This window comes from Melozone crissalis, unplaced genomic scaffold (genome assembly GCF_028551555.1).
Source record: "Melozone crissalis strain CALT ecotype California unplaced genomic scaffold, PUWL_Pcris_2 ptg000068l_1, whole genome shotgun sequence".
Classification (NCBI taxonomy): Eukaryota; Metazoa; Chordata; class Aves; order Passeriformes; family Passerellidae; genus Melozone; species Melozone crissalis.
The window spans coordinates 15,938,936-15,958,182 of NW_026535846.1; the positions used below are offsets into that span (position 1 = coordinate 15,938,936).

Genomic DNA, 19,247 nt, shown 5'->3' on the forward strand with positions numbered 1-19,247 from the left:
ATAGATGGCTTTTGCATACATGTAGCTTTTCTCAAAGCACAAATTCTGATAATGACTTTCTACTTCTTCAGTCATGGAATCAGTGTTTCTTTGGAGGAACTCAGGGCACAGAGGTCACAAGAACCCTTCCAAATGCACACACTGTGCACTGTGTGAGGCCTGCAAGAGTCACAGCAGCACAGCCAGCTGAAGGATGCTATGAACAAGTCCCCCTCCAAACACCACCAATAATTTTCTCAGTCTGTCAATTAAAAAAAAATCATTTTTTGCTGACGTCAGAAGTAAATTAATGAACTTGCCACTCAATTAGAGGGTCAGTCAACCGCTGCATGTGACTCCCTCTCCATCTTTTAGGTTTTATTTAGACAATGATGATGAATTCTTGACTTTCAACCAGACCTTCATTAAAAGAAAAGCTCAATAAACACAAACATTTGAAATAGAACAATAATCAGACTATTGCACTGTTTCAGTCTGTACAATTCCAGCTCTTCCATCAGGATAATCTAGCTGACATTTGGCCTTGTCATTTTTTCACCCTGGGACAGGATGAATGCCTTGTAAAACAGCATATTTCTGCTATCCTTGCTTCAGTCAAGCCTTCAACAGCACTCTCTTTGGAGAGAAAAAAAAAAAAAGTAAAAAAAAAGTAATTTTCAGCTACTAAAATGGTAGTTAGAAGCCCTAAAGCTTTTAGCAGATAGAAATGCCCATGGGAAGGATGCTGTGTCAATCCACCCTATCTCAGGCAGTGCCTGAGCCAAGGACAGGCCAGCCCTGCTGAGGCACAGTAAATATTGGTGCTGCACACAGGATATTTGTCAGCAGGGCCAGCCAAGGCTGCAGGCTGTTCATCAGCATGGGACAAGAGCCACGTGGCCCTGCACTGTCAGCAACAGCCACAGAGATGGGGATGTCTCCCACCTGTGGCAGGAGTGTTCCAGAAGCCATCTGGGGGTTGGAGAATGCCTGGCTCAGCAGAGGGATGAACAGACAATGGAGCAGAGCAGCAGCCACAGGTGCTGGGATAGGGGCACCCTGGAGGCTCTGCCAGAGCAGGGATCACTGCTCCTTATTCCCATAAAGGATGGGAATGTATCAGCTTGTAAATATTTTAACTGGTGCTCATCTCTCTCCCAGCACACACACGGAGCGAGCCGGGGCAGACTCTGATTGCTATTCCCAGGTTGGGAGCATCCCTTTCCCAGCACAGATGCTCATTCCTAAGGAACTGCTCCCACAGAAATGAGCAGCAGAAACCAGGAGGGCAGCACCCAAAGTGACCCTGTCTGTCTGGCCTCCCCCTCTGCCATTCACAGCCTCCACCTGGACAGGGAAACCCCCCTGGTGCAGGTGTGACCCCAAAATGAGGGAGGGAGCCTGGATGGATGGCACCCTCCTGAAATAAAAAGGAGGAGCTTGGATTGGTGGCACCCTCCTGAAATAAACCCAGGAGAGGACAGGGGAAGGGAGGAAGGTCACCAAAGGCTGAGCTGTAGGAGCATCTCAGCACTGAGACCTCTCAGACATGGAATGCTTTTCTGGGCATTGGGAGCTGTTTGAGAGCAGAACAGGATGGAAGTTGCAGCTCACAGGGTTTCAGAGCAGCTCCAAAAACGTGGTGCAAGACAGAAACACAGGGGTCCCACCCTGTGCCACACAGGCCACAGCCATCACACGCACACACAGACCTCCCCTGCCCTGTGATGTGCATCCCAAATTCCCATTTGGAAGCAACTCCACCTTTGTAACATGGAAAAAAGGACCAACAAACAGCCTTTCCACCTGGGAACACACCCCACCTGGCCAGCTCAGAGGCAATATTCAAATCTGCAATTTGATGATGAGAGCACTCATTAAAAAAAAAACCCTGCCAAGAGGATAAATGAGTGGCAAAGCAAGCTAGGAGTCACTGAAGAGTTACAGATCTGGGTAGGTCAAGGGGGAGACTGTGCTGATTCTTCAGAAAGCACCTTGGTATGGCATGAAGTGCTGGAAACCACCAAGGGTCTGGCAGCAAATGGGCAGGGCACAGGAAAACTGGGGGCTTCCCTGGGGGCTTAGAAATGGCCAAGGGACAGCTGAGAGCAAAACTGCCTGCAGATCATTGCAGCAGCAGCAGCCAGGCAGGGGAGCTGTTTTACACACACAAACTTCCAGAGCCATCTTTATATATTTTTATTGCACACATCTATCCTTACATATCTCATGGGATGAGGCCAACTTCCCTTCCCAGGACAAACTATTTCTACTTCATTCTGCCAAATCCATCTGTTCCCAAGACAACTTTTGTTGCTGCCTAACACAGATATTTTGGAAGAGTAAATCTTCCCCTCAGACTCCCAACCCCTTCCCCAAGATGCTGGATTGTTCAGAACGTTCTCTGGGTGCTTCAGCTACTAAAACAGATATTTTCCTCCCAGCAAAGCTTGTGAGAAGCCCAGGGTACAGCTGAGCTGGACCAAAGCACCTTTGCAAAGCCCCTGAAATGCCTACACCTCCTCTCCCCAGCATCTAATAAAGCCCACACCTGGCACAGGAGCCTGTCCAGCATCCATATTTTAATTTCAGGCTCCCTGGGAACAACCTCTTTGGTTCCAAGTGGCACCTGGAGTGAGCACAGCCCAGGTGAGCTCATTAGTGGCTGGCTGGAGCATCAGCAAAGCCCCAACCACCCTGGGCTCCTTTTCCTTTGGGTGTCTGTTGGTGCAGGATGGCTGATCCCAGCAGGCTGGGAGCACATGTCTGCATCTCACAGCCTGGAAGACATTTGCACTGACTCATAATTTGGGGGGAAATGCTATAATTCATTTGCAGACATGCCTTGCCATTGGAGTGGCATAAATATAAGTACAGAGCTCTATTTTTAGAGCTGCATGGCCAGGGTGCTGGCTCCATGGGTACTCCATTGACAAACAGGATGCTCTCCTTCTCTGAGCTGGGAGGTTTTCAGCCCTCCCCCTTATTGTAAACATCATCTGCCTTCAAAACCCTTAATGTGTTGCAGATGTGACAAACAATAAAAGACCTATCATGAAAAAAAGCCTGCCATCTCCGTGTTTCCCACTGGGGCAACATAATAATGAATTTATTAGCATATAGGGCTCACCAACATATGTTTATAGTCACTCACAAACTTCTGACTTGACAGTTTACAAGTATGTTTAAATCATTAAAGTTTAGGTTGACTGTCCAGTTACTGCAGGCTCATTATAAATAGGAAACAAAGGTTACATTTTATACAACAGGCGATAAATCAAAACTAGTCTGTATTTTAGAATGACATTTTTTTTCCCCCTCTTTTTTAATCTCCTTATTTTCAAGACCTTCTGAGGGGACATCTTGGTGAGGCCAGTGCCCAGCAGATGTTTGCAGTTAGCTGGCAGGACCCACACTGGGGAGCAGGAGAAAATCCCACTAGAGATGCAAGGACCTCAGAGGTGGCAAAATCTGCCAAAGTTTTCACCCAACCAACAGCCAAAATCAGTGCCAGCCCAGGGCACTGACCTCTCCTCCATCTCAAGGCATCACCAAGTCCATCTGCAAGGCTTGGGAAACCCTTTGAAGGGAGGAGTTCTCCACTGTTCTCCAATCTGCTCAAGCTGAACAAAGCACCTGAGAAAGGAGGGGAAAGCCCCAAACCTCAAGGGTCAGCAGGAGGACTCAAACCTGCTCAGAGGGGTTTGGTTTGAGCACTGCACTGCAGCACAGCCTGCCATCCATGCCCCTGCCCTGACACTGCAGAGCATCCTGATGAAACCCCTGCTCAGCAACACAACCCAGCCACTCCCATCCCTCTGCCTCTATTACAGGGTAACCACCTTGGGAAGGAGACAGATAAAGCCACATTAAATGTAAAAGTTCATTTTGTAAACTGTTTCCAGATTTCAAAGCCTGGCATCGTTTCAAATGGGCATGCTACCCTAAAATTTAGAATTTGTGGAAGTTTGTGGGGGGAATGTGGAATGGTTTCTGGTCCCTTTTATTTCTTGCTATGTACATGTGATATGATGGAAAAAAATTAATTGAAAAATACCCTTTCAAAGTAAAAAGAAATATCATTCTCAAAAATGTTGAAAATGAGTATTTCCACACCATCAGCAACTTTTCCTGGGCTGGTTTCCAACATAAAACTTGAACAGAGTCACAGTTTATATCCAATACCAAGCAAATAGGATTTTGTCACTGTCATATCAGCTTCACCTCTCTGCTCTAAAGCAAAACATAAAAAGAGAGCACATGGCATGGGTAAGCAAGGAGAAAGCCTCCCTGACAGCACAGCCCATGCTCTCTGAGCTCAGTCAGGGCCTCAAAGCCCTGCTGGACAAACTCTCACACCTGAAAGATTTTACCTGCCAGGAGCTCCATGCCCCAGAGACACAACTGCTTTAGAGTTAATGTTTACCCATCCCACAGCACAGGCAGCAGCAAACAGGACAAGTCCTCCTCTCCTGCTGCATGTTCTGTGCCACAGTGACAAGAGGGGCAAGTTACAGGGAGATCAATGCAGGGATTAAACCAGAGAGGCAGAAAGGATCACATATCCAACTTCAGAGATCACTGATGATAGTGTGGGGAAGGCTTTAAGAGGAAATTAGAAACACATTAAAAATAACATCAAGGTGCGACACAAAGATCATGGAAAATGAAACACGTATCTCTGCTCTCAGCACAGGACACTGTGAATCACCTGTGTTTCTTTAACATAAACTTTGTTATTTAGTTCTTGGATGAAATTAAGTGTGTTTTAGCCCTCTCAAAATTCTATGTTTCTCTTTCAGACTTGGAGTGGAGGACTTTAAAAGTCTTTTCTTTCCCTTACTTAATATCTGAATATATGTATTTTATGCATTTTACATAATGTGTCAATAATCTTTGATATGAGACTGGCATTTAATATTTCAGCTCTCACTTCATTAAGGATATTTTAATTATCCCAGACCAATGGGAGGGAATTTATAAACATCTGTACTTCGTTTAGGAGCCCAAATTTGCCTTTTAAACTTCAAAGCTGCAGAGCTGATTTTATCCAGGTTCAGTTGTCTGGTCTCTCAAAGAGCACCGTGCAGCACTGGAACCAGCACCAAGTGGGCCAAGCCTCCAGCAGCACCCAGCACTGCTCATCCCTGCTGGACACAGCCTCCAGCAGCCTGGGCTTGCTCACAGAAACAAGCCAGGAGATGCTGCTGAGCCCCACTGAGTGCTCATGGGCCTGGGAGAGGGCTCACACCAGCAGCACGAGTGAGTGCCCAAATCACCACTGGTCCTTTGCTTTCTCCTCCCCATGGGTGACCAGGGGCGGCCTCATTAATAACCCCAGCAGTGCCTCAGGGCTGTTTTCAGAGGAACCAAGGACATGACTCACACTGGCGAGCAAAGCAATTTTTAGGCTTCCAAGTACCTAAATCACTTCTGCAAAACGAGCCTCAGGTACGTGCAAAAAGTCATTGGGGGTTTCTAAATGCTACATCGTAAATAACCATCATTTGCTGCAGTCAAACAAACCTTCCTGACTCTCTGGTGCCCTCCAGGAAGATGAGCAGCTCATCTCCAATCTCAGGATTGCAGGAGAGAAGAGGGTGACCCTGGGACCTACAGCAGATTTTCACCTTGCCTCAAATCCTCTCCAGTGGGCTGCACTCAATGCACTCCTACAGAACCAGCCTGGAAAAGCAGACGCATTTCTTCTCCAGCTGCTGCCTGGACCAGCACCATGGCCAACCTCGGGGTGTCTGCAGCTCTGGGCTGGGGCACTGGGGGTGCCTGCAGTGAGTCCACCTGAGCAGGCCTCAGGGGCAGCTCCCCACATCATCACCAAACCTCCGCCCCACGGAGGGGCAGTGCCACATCCCCATCACCTGCTAGGAAGCGGAGCTGGTTCCTCACTCTCAGCTCTCCGTCCCCCGAGCCTCTGCCGCACTCATCTTCATCGTCGCAGTCCCCGCTCTCCTCCTCCTCCTCTGCGGCTTTCCCCGGAGCTTTTCGGCGGGGCAAAGTCATCCCTCTGAGCAGCTGGAAGACAAGAGGGGCACAGTCAGTCTGTTCTTCCCCCCACCCTCCTGCTGCCTCATCCTCACCTGCTGGGGGAGCAGGTGACACGATGGGGACAGGATCCAGCGGAGCCAGGACAGTGGGACAGGACCCCAGCACTCCCTGTGCCAAAGCACTGAGGAGCTCAGGCTCATTCATGGACAAATCTGCACAAAAAACTGCAGTGCAGGAAACAGAAGGAGGAGGCAAAACCACATGGAGTCATTCTGGGCTTCTGCCCAGCAAGAATCACAAGAGCCCTGCAAGACCCCAATGTCACCAAAGCTCTGGAGTCAGCTACAAAACACAGGCCCAAAGTTAGGCCAGACGGGAAAAAACAGAGCAAGAGGAGCCTCTGTTCAGGGAATCTCACTGCTTTCAGGAATTGTCTCTCCCATTTTAGATGTAACACATGAAAGGAAATGGCAGATCTCTCAGGTCTGCATGGACCCCACAAACATAACCTAAAAATCTCATTTCTCACTCTTGAAGCACAGAGGATGCTAGTGAAAGTTTTTGGGGTAGCCAAGCGACACAATGAAAGCATCTTTTAAAGGATGTTTTAAAGCTGGGTCCCGAGTAACAGTGAGAGTTTGCAGATCCCTGAGACAGGACTTGAATGCCTCCCCTGAGCACGAGGTCAGGACCATTTTCCAAACATGGGTGGGAGCTCCCCACACTCCCATCACAGCACACACAGGGATTAGACGCATTATAAACTATCAGCTTCCTCTCTTCGCTGACTTCCCTGATTCTGCTGTTGCTGAAAGCAGCCAGCTACTCCATCATAAACCCAGAGCCCCTTTGAAAAAGTGTGAGTCAGCTAGTTAATATATGCTGAAAATTTCTATCACTGCCACTCTGCTGTTAAAAGCTTCTTGAATTTAATCTCAGCGCTAAGGAAAAAAAAAGGAAAAGGATAAAGTAACAGAGAAGATATTGCAAAATGGGAGCTTTCCACATGCTTCAGGGGTTTGGTTAGTTCCATCTCTTGCAGCAATATGCATGCCTTGCAAGGCATTTTTTAATATCTGGAATCTAGGTTATATTTTTAAACTTTTATGCTAGCCTTAGAAAACAGTTTCTAAAATATTTATCTCCTGAAGTTTATACAGCCTTGGAGGAATGCCTTTGGCATCTGGCTCGCCCTGTCCACAGCAATGTCCACATACCTCAGTGTTTATATTAGAGGAGCATAACGTAATGAAAAACAAATGGCTCCATGTGAGACCCCTCTGGGTTCCCCAGCTGAGGCAAGGCTCTCCTGGCATGTGCCTGCTGTGAGAACCATGCTGGCCACATCCATGGCAGGCAGCAAAATGCTGCTCATCTCCTCAAAACTCGGGGGATGTGCCTTCATGGCCTCCAACAGGCTTTGGCCCAGGCTGGTTAAGTTCACTTTTCAGGAATTTGACTTTGTTTAGACATTTACAAGCTTCTCCTGGAATATGGTGCAACCACAAAAAATAACAAACAAAAAAGGCAAGTGCAGTGCTGGGGGTAGCACAGGGAGGATCTCACCAAACATGCCAACCATCACTTGCACTTTGCTCCTCCAAACAAAGCCCCCAGCAACAGCAGTCCTCAGCTGAGCTGGAATGAGGATCTGCCATGCACAGCAGCTAATTAATTAATTAATTAGCACACACACCAGTTCAAACCCAGTGCACCACTGCCAAAACCCAAGCCCATGGTGCTGGAAGGGGCCACAACTGCTCAGCAGCAGGATCCTCATTCCCCTGTGGGATCCTCACTCCTCTACATCCCGGGAACAGAACAAGCCAGACAGAACCCCACTAAGCAGCCCAACTTTCATGCCTTACCCAAAAAAGCAGAGGAACTTTCTGGCAGAGAGAATTAAGCTTTGGGATATTTTCAGATTTAATAAGCTCAGTGGGGGGCAAGGGGAAATTCAGGATTTTTCAATTGTGTGTTTTCAAACATGAAAATAACTGAGCATTTCTCGTAGTACTACATTTTTCCTTGGCATGCCATGAATTAGCAGCTTAATTTCTATGCCTTTGTAGCCACAATAAAACAGGAACTTTCTGAGAAACATCACGTGGGCCCCAACTTTGGATCAAGTGAACGTGACATCCCTTTGCCACACTGCTCTTTCCTTTGCCAGGAGGAAAGCTCCATCCTCAGGCACACCCTCCCCAGCTGCTGATAACTATAGAGAGGTTCAATTAAATTTTGGTGCTGTTTGTGGGAGAAATAGAGCCCATGACACAAAACCTACTGGAGGAGTTAGCAGGAGACCAGGCATGGGGTGGAAATCCCACTCCACTCCAATGGTACATCCAGACCCAGGAATGCTGTTGGGTGTCTCATCTTCATCCAGAGCAGCAGCCCTAGGCCCACTCATCAACCACTCCACAAGCTCCCTGATGGTTTGCAGGCTTTATGAAATTATATTTGGTGTACTGAACATAGATTCCCCATCCTTAAATAGCAAGCAGAGCAGACTGCACCCTAACATTACAGTTTATTCATGTCCTGTGGTTTAAAGCCCATGGTAAGAGGCAGGAAAATACACAGTCTGGTGATCACTAAAGTGGTATGTAACAGTGAGATAGCTTTAACTTAATCACAACTCACCCAGCTGTAAGAGTTTATTGTCATATCTGCTCCTCTCTGTTAAACCATGATGGCAAAAATACACTGTAATGTAGCTGATGGAAAGGGGAGCACTCTGAGGGAGGCCAGGCACACACATCCCCACACCTCCGAGGGGGCTGTGGGCCTTTCCTCCCCCATCCACACAACCACCATGGCAACAAACTCCCCTGCTCCTCACTACAGGTCCTAATGGATCAGGTGTCCACCAGTTTTACTTCCAACCTCATTCCTTTCACAGAACGACAGAATGACCAGGTTGGGAGAGACCTTCAAGATCAGAGAGTCCAACCCAGCCCCAACACCTCACCCAAACCCTGGCACCCAGTGCCACATCCAGGCTTTGTTAAACACACCCAGGGATGGGGACTCCACCATCTCCCCAGGCAGCCATTCCAGAACTTTATCACCCTTTGAGTGAAAAACTTTTTTCCTAATATGCAACCTATATTTCCCTCAGTGCAGCTTGAGACTGTGACCCCTGGTTGTGTCAGTGCTGCTGGAGAAAGAGCCCAGCCCCAGGTGAGCACAGGCACCTTTCAGGGAGCTATAGAGTGATGAGGGCACCCCTGAGTCTCCTTTTCTCCAGGCTGAGCACCCCCAGCTCCCTCAGGGGTTCCTCGCAGGGTTTGTGTTCCCAGCCCCTCTCCAGCCTCGCTGCCTCCTCTGGACCTGCTCCAGCCCCTCAACATCCTCCCCAAACTGAGGGCCCAGACCTGGACACAGCTCAAACCATCACCCTCTGGGTGGGTGGGGTGGGCAGCACCAGGGCATGGGCAGGAGGGACTCAAGGGACACTGGGCAGTCCCTTCTGGTTTCCAAGGCCATCTTGGCTCTTTGGCTTGTTTGTGGTCTCCCTGCAGCTTAAAACACGAGGCAGATGGGAACGGTGCGCTGAGCCTGCCTGCTAAGAGAGCTCCCCAGGGCATCCCACGTGATTTACACAATTATTCATAACTGCACAGTGACCAGACAAAAACAGATGCAGTGATGTGGGGTAATGACTCAGCTTGTCTTGGACAGGCCACTGTATGCTGAAATCTTTTTAACTCCTCATTCTTTACAACCACGTTACTCAGAGCTCCCCATCCCACCAGCCCACTGAGCCCACCTGGTCCTATTTTTCCAATTTTAACATAAACAGTTGGAGCTGCAACATACTTTTTTATCATTAATCTCCCATCTCTGAAAAGAGCTCATGTTTCTTGGACTGCAGTTTAATAGCTGTTTTCTCCTTTTGGAAATAAGCCTGCAGTATTGCAAATATCAATTTGAGCAATACCCAAAATTGTGCCCACAAATTCAGATTAAATACTGTCGCGCAAGCTACAAGCACTGTGCTCCTTTAGGGCAGAAATCATCCCTTTCAACACACTTCAAAAATATGTAAAGTAAAGAGAACAGCCAAAGAGATTATTAAGGGGAATAGAACACTTTTAGAAAAACATTTAATTCCTTCATGAGTTTAGGGGAGAAGTCTGATTGATATTTGTAATCTTTTGGTGGACAGAGCTGTCATTTAATTTAGCTTGCATGACTGAAAGAATTTAACAAAAAGTGTTCCAGAGAGTTTCGCTGAAATTCTTTGCATGTTTTTAGTAAGCCTCTGGAATATGATCAAACCTAAAAAGCTGGAGAGGATGGAGACTAAACTTACAGCTAAAATAATATTCAGAATTGTAATATATGCTTAATAATCAAGTATTCACATCCAGCAGAAAAAGTGCCTCAGTGCAGAAATTACTCTGGAGCCCCAGCCATGTGTCTGTGTGCTGCTTGGCATCAGGAAGGGAACCCTGGGAACTCATCCTAGCAGGGAAAACCAGCTCCTGGCTCTGCTAGAAATCTCCCAAAACTCAGTGAATTTCACCAGCTCACAACTGCTTGCAAAGCTCAGGATGCCTTCCTTCAGGAACCTCGTAAGGAGGAGTTTTGGAGGAGCAAAAATGTTATTTTCCCTTTCATCGCTCCCACTCTAGCCACACGCTTTCAAGCACCTGACACAGGTACCAAGGTACTTCTCACAACTCCTGAGACTCCCAACAGATCAGCTTTTTCTATTTTAAATTCCAGCCTGCTAAAAACATTGGTTTTGGGGGGTGAAAAACGAGATCTTATGTGACCAATCCTAACCTTGAAATCTGCAATACCAAGTAATTTATGTGTGGCTTTTGAATCAGGGCAGCATCATGGGAAACGTGCAGATTTTCACACGATACTGTTCCCTGTTAACAGCTCATTACAATGTACAGAAGTATATTCCCATTATGAAATACAGCTGGGCTTGTTTTGCTTACCAAGGTCATTATCTGATCACAGGCAGGAATCAGGGAAAGGAACCCATTTTATAAGGCTGAAGTTGTGGACTTTTTCAAAACTCATGTGTTTTGAATTTGGTGGCCTGATCATGCACAAGCATGCAACAGCAGAATCTATTCTCTCCACTTCCTCTGCTTATTAGCCCTGGAAATAGCATGGAAAAAATTTTCTTTTATTAGCAAGTGCTTTATTATTTAACCAACCCTCATGAGAATGTTGGTGCCCTCCACACCACATTTCTATGTCCCAGCTCCCTTAGGTTTATCCACTCTGTGGAGAGGCACAGGAGTGTGCACCAACACAAACTCAGTGCAACATCACCAGCATCATTCTTTTCATTGCCTCTTTCCAAGCTCCAGAGAGCCTTTCCCCTCCTGGCCAGCAGCAAAATGCAACACATATAACAGAAAAACTCAATGCTTCTTGGTGCCAAGCACCAAACTCTATTTCAAAATAAGGATATTTAAAATTTTTAAAATATCTGCAAAAACCAAGATCCATACTTCTGTCTAGCAAGAGTGAACACATAAGTGTGTGCACACCAGCAGGCTCTTCTGATCACAGTGCTGGCCCAGAAGACAGAAGAACCCATTTTGGGAGGAGAACATCTGAATTGTGGTTTCCTTATGATCCTTCCAGTTGGCTGCACCTTGCCAGCACAGACAGGACAGAGAAGAAACCTGTTCCTCATTCAACTCCTACTTCAGGCTCAGCAGAACAAAGAATGATCACTAATCAAAAGTTAATAAAGTGAAAGCAGAGTTTGGAGATGAAAAAGTCATTTTCAGTGCTTGGAAAAATGATGAGTTGGGCATGGCCATTTTCTCAGCTGCTCTAAAGGCCAATCTTGCATTTCCCTGTGCTGCCTCCTTTGAGACATCACAGGGTTTGTGCTACTGGAGCTGAACTCAGCAGAACAAGCCCCAGACAGCACCTCCTGCCTGCTCTGAGCAGCATGAGCAAGGGATGGCCCTGAATTCCCTCCCCACACACTGATCTTGAGTCACTTCTGCTCTGTGGCTCTGCACCAGCCCATGGTGGTGGCTGACTCAAGCTGTGAACCATAGCTCTGAGTTTATATTGTGGCTCCTTAGCCATAAAAATGTTTTAGTCTTTAATTCAAGCACTCAAAATACCTGGAACAGGAAAAATCCCTTCCATGCATCACTCAGGGTTTACCAGCACAGCAGGACCCACTTTACTGTCTCCACAGCTCCAGAGGAGATGCTCTGGGCTGCCAGTAAATCAGTTTTCCTGGTCACTCTCCTGATAGCACAAAGAAGCTGGTGACAGCAGTGAATTATTGACCAAAGGGTGGCCCTGCTTTGTGGATCATCAGCTTAATTCCAGATTAGCTATCCAAACTGCCAACATCCCTATGGGGAAAGGAAGACAGATAAAGACTCCTAAGTGCTGGCAGTAATTAACACGAGTCTGCACTGGACAGTAAATCTCTTCTGGAAGCAGAAGGGCTTCCAGGGCATTATGGATTGCTCTGGTTTGGTGAGGGCAGGCTGATGCCCAGCACTGGATGCTCCTGTGGAGGTTAAGCCCTGGCTGGCACCATGGCAGGCACAGGGACCAGCTCCTGTCTGCAGTCCCCAGGCAGGGGAGGCGTCACTTCCCTGGCCTGAACAAATGCTCATTCATCACCGGGCACATGTGAAAAAGAGATTACTCAGGCTTTACAATCAGCTCACTCACCTTATATCCAGTTCCTTCCCCTTCCACCCCAGCTATTTACAGCTTGTTTTCATGCAGCTGTAGGAAGGAACAGGATGGTGTGGGTGCCGAGGAGGGCAGAGGGGTCCAGCCCAGCCTGATGGGGTCCTGGGCAGTCCCTGTCTGCTTCTGCCTCATCCCCTGAGCCTACATCGATTCCAATGCTGGAGAAATGCTGCTTTCCTCTTTGGGCTATTACAGCCCCTTCTCCTGTTTTGCCTTTCCAAGCCTTAACTATCGCTGGCCCTTCAGGATCCCTTCCTACATCTGAGTCACTAGAAATGAGCAATTTCTCCACCTCTCAAGCAGCCACCCCTCAGGGCATTGGCAGCTGAAAGAAGGAGGGGTGTGGGAGCCTACATGGGCCAGGACCCATCACTGCCATTACCCATATTTTCCATATTTTGTTTAGTTTTGTTGGAGCAGAACCCCGCTCTTCTATCCAAACACCACTCAGGAAGGCCCAAAGTGCACGTCACCAGAGGACGAAACATGAGACAACAAGCAAAGCAGGAACACAAGAAACAAGACAAAATAGGCAGAGGTGGAACCACCAACCACCTCCTTCAGACATCTGAGCAGGGATGGCCTGGATGGAAGGTGCCCTGGATGCAAGAGCACCTGGAAGGACGTGCAGGTCTCACAACACCTTTAACAGCCCCATGGCACTGCAGAGGGGATCGGGGTCTGTACAAGTGACCCAGGCAGGGGGTGCAGCAGCCAGGGGTTCCCACAGCCTCCTCCTGCCCAGCCCAGCCTGCTGGAGCAGCTGGGAGGTTTCTCTTGGCTCAGGCTCTGGCTGTTGGTGACATCCACAGGGCAGCCTGCGAGACAAACATCTCATCCTTGGCACCACATAGGAAACAGCAACTGAGAGCTGGGCTGGAAGGGTTTTTTTTATTTCTCTTCTCCTCCTGCAACACAAACCCCTGTCCCAGCCTCTTTCCTTTTCCCCTAAAGCTCCCAGTGGATAGGCACTCCTCAAATTGTGTATTTTTGTGCAGTGTTGTGCTGCACAGAGGTTTCTGCCAGAATATCAGCTTGAGTCACCCTGGCTGCATCCTGCCCACCTGGGCAGCTCTTTCCAAGTTTCACTTTTGCATTCACTTCCCTTCAAGGCTTTGGAAGCCAAAAAAGCAACTACAAGCAGTTCTGATAGATGTGCCCTGGTCCACAGAGCTTCCCAGGGAACTGAACAGCTGCCTTATAATCCAGTTATCTCCCATCAGACAAGACAACCCCAACGTGGGGTTAATTATCAAGCTGTTGATTTCAGCAGAGACTTAAATCAGGCAGGGGGAGGAGGACTCCATGGCAAACACCCCCAAACCTGTTGGCTAGGCAACAGGTTAAGGATGAGGCAAGGATGGGTAGGATGGGTTAAGGTTAAGGATGGGTAAAGGATGAGGCAGCTGCTCTCTAATTAACAGCTGATGGCTGCACTGGCTCCTGGGTGAGCTCTCAGCTCTCCTCTGCCTTCAGAGCACGGATGCTGCTTGCAAAAATCAAAAAAACTCCAGGGACTCAACTTGTCCAGTGTCAATACTGGCACCTAGGATGGATCTACCAACAGGATAGAGAAACAACCATCCCAACAGGATAAGGACACAACTATCCAGGCTCCAGCATGGGCACTGCTGACACACTGCGTGCAACTCATCACTGATGCTGAATGTTCCCAGAACAAGGCTCAGGCCTCTGGAGCTGCAGGCAGGAGCAGCCCTGCCTGGTGTGGCTCTCCCACACACAGATGCAGACACCAAGTGAACAGCTGACGCAACTCAGGATTTAAATTAAGTTCAAAGCTGGTGACTTTATACCCTCCCTCAGTGAGACACAACACTCCCAAAGGAAGCCCTGAAATGCACCTCTGTGATTCTCACCCTCAGCTTCTAGATTATGTGCTGCAGGGAAAGGTCAGTAAACTCCTTTCCCACCCATAGGCAGGAGGCATTCAAGGGGTCCTGCCAAAAATAAAAGGTAACTTCCTGCCCTTCAGGGTGTTTGTTGATGGCTCAAACACCCACCTGCTGCCAGCTGCTGCCACTTCCTCACTGACCCTGCTGCATCAGCAGCATCCCCTTACACATGTCCCCAGCCAGCCAAGCACATTTCCTTCTCTTAAATATCACTCCTGGCAATACAGCTGAGCAACAGGCAACAACAAACCTTGCTGGAACCCAAACTTCTCTCTTTGCTCACAGTTTGAAGGGCTGCAAGGGCCATCTCTCCTTGCACGGGTCTGGCAGCACGAGCATGAAAATACAACCCAGTCTCTGCAGCCAGTCACAGGTCAAAGCCAAGCTAAGAAGTTTAATGAGGAACAGCTTGATGTTAAGTCAAATTTTGGAGAAAACCATGAGAAAACTACCTAACATCCCACTAACACCGGAGATCTGTGTCCTTTGTCACTGGGCCCATCAGGGAGGACACCTCCACTGATTAAATTACAGCCTGAGTCACAGCACAGGGTGACACTTGATACAATTAACCAGGCCCAGAATAACTGTAATTAACTGTTAATCTACTATCAACAGCTCCACTTCGCTGTACAAGGATTCCTGCAGGTTTGTTTCCTCCACAACAGGATAAACTTCTCCTCTGGTACAGGATATCTGGTGTTTGTTTTAAGGCACCACTGGGCATCAGCTGCATGCTCTGGACACAAAAGCAAATTAATCTCCTTTAAAGGTGTGGATCTGTTCTTTTCCACAGCTGATTTCCCCAGCATTGTTGGAGGATGGTCCCTGCAGGACACACCTGAAGCACCTGTGTCCCTGATGGAGATGAAGCCACAAAGTTGAAACCCTTCACACATATAAGGCACTCCAGGATACCCCTCTGTTTGAAAACAGGCATCAAACACCAGGTACAAACAACCTCTGGCTGTTTAAAAAGCCTCAGTGTGGGTGAGCTGTGGGTACAGCATCCCCCCAACAATCCCAATACACCTGGGGCTTTGCCAGAGGGTCCAGGCAGGTGCTGCTCCTCCTGAAGAGGGAAAGAAGGGTTTGGGTTTGAAAAGTCAGCTGACAGTCAGATACCTTCAGATTTAATTACATTCTCATTACCGAGGGTCACACTTCCCCTGATTTAACTGCCCTGGCAAAATCCTGTCAGTACCACTCCCATACAGAGTGGGAGAGCATTTACCCAGCATTAATGGGAGCCGAGGCACAGCTAAAAGGACAATGGAATTAGTACTTAAATACCAGGCCTAGACTCGGTGGAGCTATAGATCATTTTGTGTACTAAAGAAGAATTAACTGATCCATTCTAAAATGCATTTATTATTAAAATAAAAATCTTCTGTGATTTTATTTAATAGCCTTAGTAAGAAATAATTGCAATGTCTGGTTGCTTTTCAACAACATGTGGTTTTAATATTTTAATTGTTACAAACTGTTTAATAATGATGAACAAAAGGCGTGTCCAAGTAATTATTGTATTTATTAACATTTCTTCTGAGGACTTGATAGATTATATTGCATATATACAGCACTTCAGACACTGTACTGCTAAAGGTAGAAAATGAGTCAAAAGTGACTTGCTTTGGTGCAATTTAAATATTGTATTTTCAAGTGATTAGTGTTGTGCCTTGCATTATTTAACAATCTGGCAGTTTGCACATTTTTCTAATTATTATGCAGCTTCATCTGATCAGGGAATTAAAATACAGTGGGAATAATAAACCTCAGAGAGCCTAGCAGGCACAGGGAAAACTTTCACCAAATCCATCACAAGTAATGGATTTTTCTGAAGGGGAGATACGTTCCTGCAAAGTGCCCAGCTCCCCAGGCTCTCCCATAATAAACTCTGAATTTCCCTGTGTGCCCTGAGCGGGGTCTGGGTCCCTTTGCCACCCTGAGGTCAGACCCTCCTCACTGGTCCCCTGCTCCACACTCTGTATTTGCAGCCAGGAGGTTGCAGGGGCTCAGGCACAAGGGCATCACACCGTTCCCAGGCCTATTTTGTTTACATTTGATTCAATCAAGTTGTGGCCTTTTGGCCTCCTTCCAAATTAACTTCTGGGTGACCTCCACTATGCCCTCTCCCAGCAGCCAGGCCTGGAAACAGCCCATTAAACCTACAAACAAATATGGGACATATTGGTTGATCAAACCAGCTTCAAACACGGCCCTGGAAATGCCAGGACGTGCTTTTTTTGTGAACTTCAGCTCTATTTTGTCTCTGGTCATTCACACCACTAAAAAGGCCTCCAGGCTTTTTTATTTCCCCCCCCCCTTTCCAAGTATAGCTGTGTGTTTTACTGCCTCGTAAAACTTCTAAATTTTGTTCTCATCCTCCTGCAAACCCCTCCAGAGCAACGTGAGGCTCTTCCACATAGGGCTCACTGCAGGACTGGGGCTTTACACTGAGCATATGAAGAAAGGCTTGGGGGAACAGCTGTAATGCTCCAAGAAATTGTGTCTTCCCCTTATTTGCAAGGAAATAAATCAAAGGGAGTTTCTCAGGGTCTGTGAAAGCACATTGCCTGGATTCCCATCCCCAAAGGGTTTATTTTTTCAAGAGGTTATATGGTAGTTAGATTTCTGGCTAGAAAATATGCAATATGATAAAAACACAGTCCCTATATGGGGCAATAAATTACAGATTGTTTGATGTGGAAACCAAAGAACTGTCAAACTCCAGTATATCTGAAATATTCTAAATGAGCCCTTAACTCGAGTGTCTGGAAATGTACAATATGTTTCCAGGCCATTCAATTTTGTAAAGACACATCTTCCCCAGCTAAGTTTCCTTTTATGGATTTCACTATTAATTTTTGGTGTGTTTTTCCCCCTCCCTTTCTTAAAAAACTTTGTTCTTCCTCCTCGAGACAGTGCTGTGATAAACACCAGGATTTACCTAAGCATAAAAAAGAGATTGCAACTGGGCACAAGCTTAAAAAGGTAATGGCATTAAGGATGAGGTAAAGCATCTGCTGCAACACGTCAGAGCACTGCAAAGGACATAAAAGTTATTTCAGGACAGGAGGGAGGACCAGGAGTGTCACATCAGTTAGTTTGGTACCACAGGTCCCTGCTGCATCCTTACACCAGCATCACTCAGGGCCTCTCTCCAGAGCCTTTGTGGAGGAGGATGACCAAGAGGAAATCACCATGGCTGCCAGGACAGGGATAGGTGACACCACAGCTCCCACCTCCATGCAGGCTGTTAGAACCTGGAGCTCACCCCATGTGTCAGCCACTCAAACGTGGAGGAAGATGGAGTGCCCAGAGGAAATGGCTCACCCTGCACACAGCTTTGTGCCTGGGGACGTCACCCAGGCACAGAAAATCTGAGCCAGACCCTGTGCTGACACTGAATAACCTTTCAGTTTCTATATAGCTTCACTCAAGGGATGAGTGAAACCCTTCCAGCTAGAAACAGACTCCGTCCACTCTGGGAAATAAAAGTTAGGAACCAATTCCAACTCATTTTCCTGAAGGTGACCCTTAGCCTCCCAGCTGAGATAACAATGCTAATATTTATGGATGGGCTGTTCATGCCTCTGGGCACACAACAAAAATAACTCAAATCAAAACTCAGCAGACATCTAACAGAACTGGGGGGGGGAAATTCCAATATGGCAATAATAAAGCATCTTACCCACCAATGCACAAAAAATAGCATCAGCCACAATCACACATTTGGGTGAAACAAAAATGGTCTGAGGTGATGAATAGGCAGCACTGAGGGGGACTCATCCAGAAAGGGCTGCCTTGAGACAGCACACAGCTCAGGCACTGTGTTTAATTCATTTATTTATTTAAAAATAAATAAATGCTCAAAGGTGCTCAAAGCACAAAAATACAGTCTGGGGCACTTCCCCTTTTCTCTGGGTTAGGTTTTCTCTACTTCTTTCAATCCCATGGGTTTAACTCTAATGCACAAACCTCATTTTCATTTCAAACTGCAAAGGTTTCATGAGAATTTCTCATGTGAATGTGTGTACATTTACCCAAATTAGGTTTGAGAAGACATGAACTAAGGAGCAAGCACAATTTGTACACACAACACTGAAAAAACAGACACTTCCAGCAGCAGGAGCATCCTGGAATAAAGGTGAAGCCATCAGCAAATTGCAGTTATTTAGCAAAAATCTCCAAGTAAAAATAAAAGCTGTGGACCTCTATGAAAACTGAACCTAACAGCATGATTCCTGAATCTGCCCACACTCACAAAATCCAGGCTGAATCTCCAACACAACACACTGGGAGGAAGCCACAACATTGTACAAGATTTGTAATTTAAAGGGAGTCACATGGGAATCCAGTTTACAGCGCTGAGCACCACAAAGATGGTCTTTTCTCGAAAAAATCCTGCATGTCTGAAAATCCTTAAAAGCCACTGTTGGCTTGAGCTTGGTGGATAAGGAGACTTTCAGCCCTCCCCAGCTCAGGAGTTCCCACTGCTTCCCAAATCTGAAGCCAACACCTGAGAGACAGAACTGTAATTCATCCAGAGCTGCTGCTCCTTCCACATTTAATACTCTTTGGCAATCAAGATGCATTCCATATGTGAAAGAGAGCTCAAAACTTCCTTCAGCCAAG

At 47.0% G+C, this 19,247-nt stretch overlaps 1 protein-coding gene across 1 annotated transcript in view; it reads right to left on the reverse strand.

Moving 5' to 3' along the window:
• The window catches only part of GPC3 (glypican 3), a 139,079-nt gene that overhangs the window by 19,562 nt on the left and 100,270 nt on the right, over positions 1 to 19,247 (reverse strand). The window contains exon 7 of the mRNA XM_054289935.1: positions 5,859 to 6,012. Coding sequence (XP_054145910.1) covers positions 5,859 to 6,012 — 154 coding nt within the window. The remainder of the gene's footprint in view (positions 1 to 5,858; positions 6,013 to 19,247) is intronic.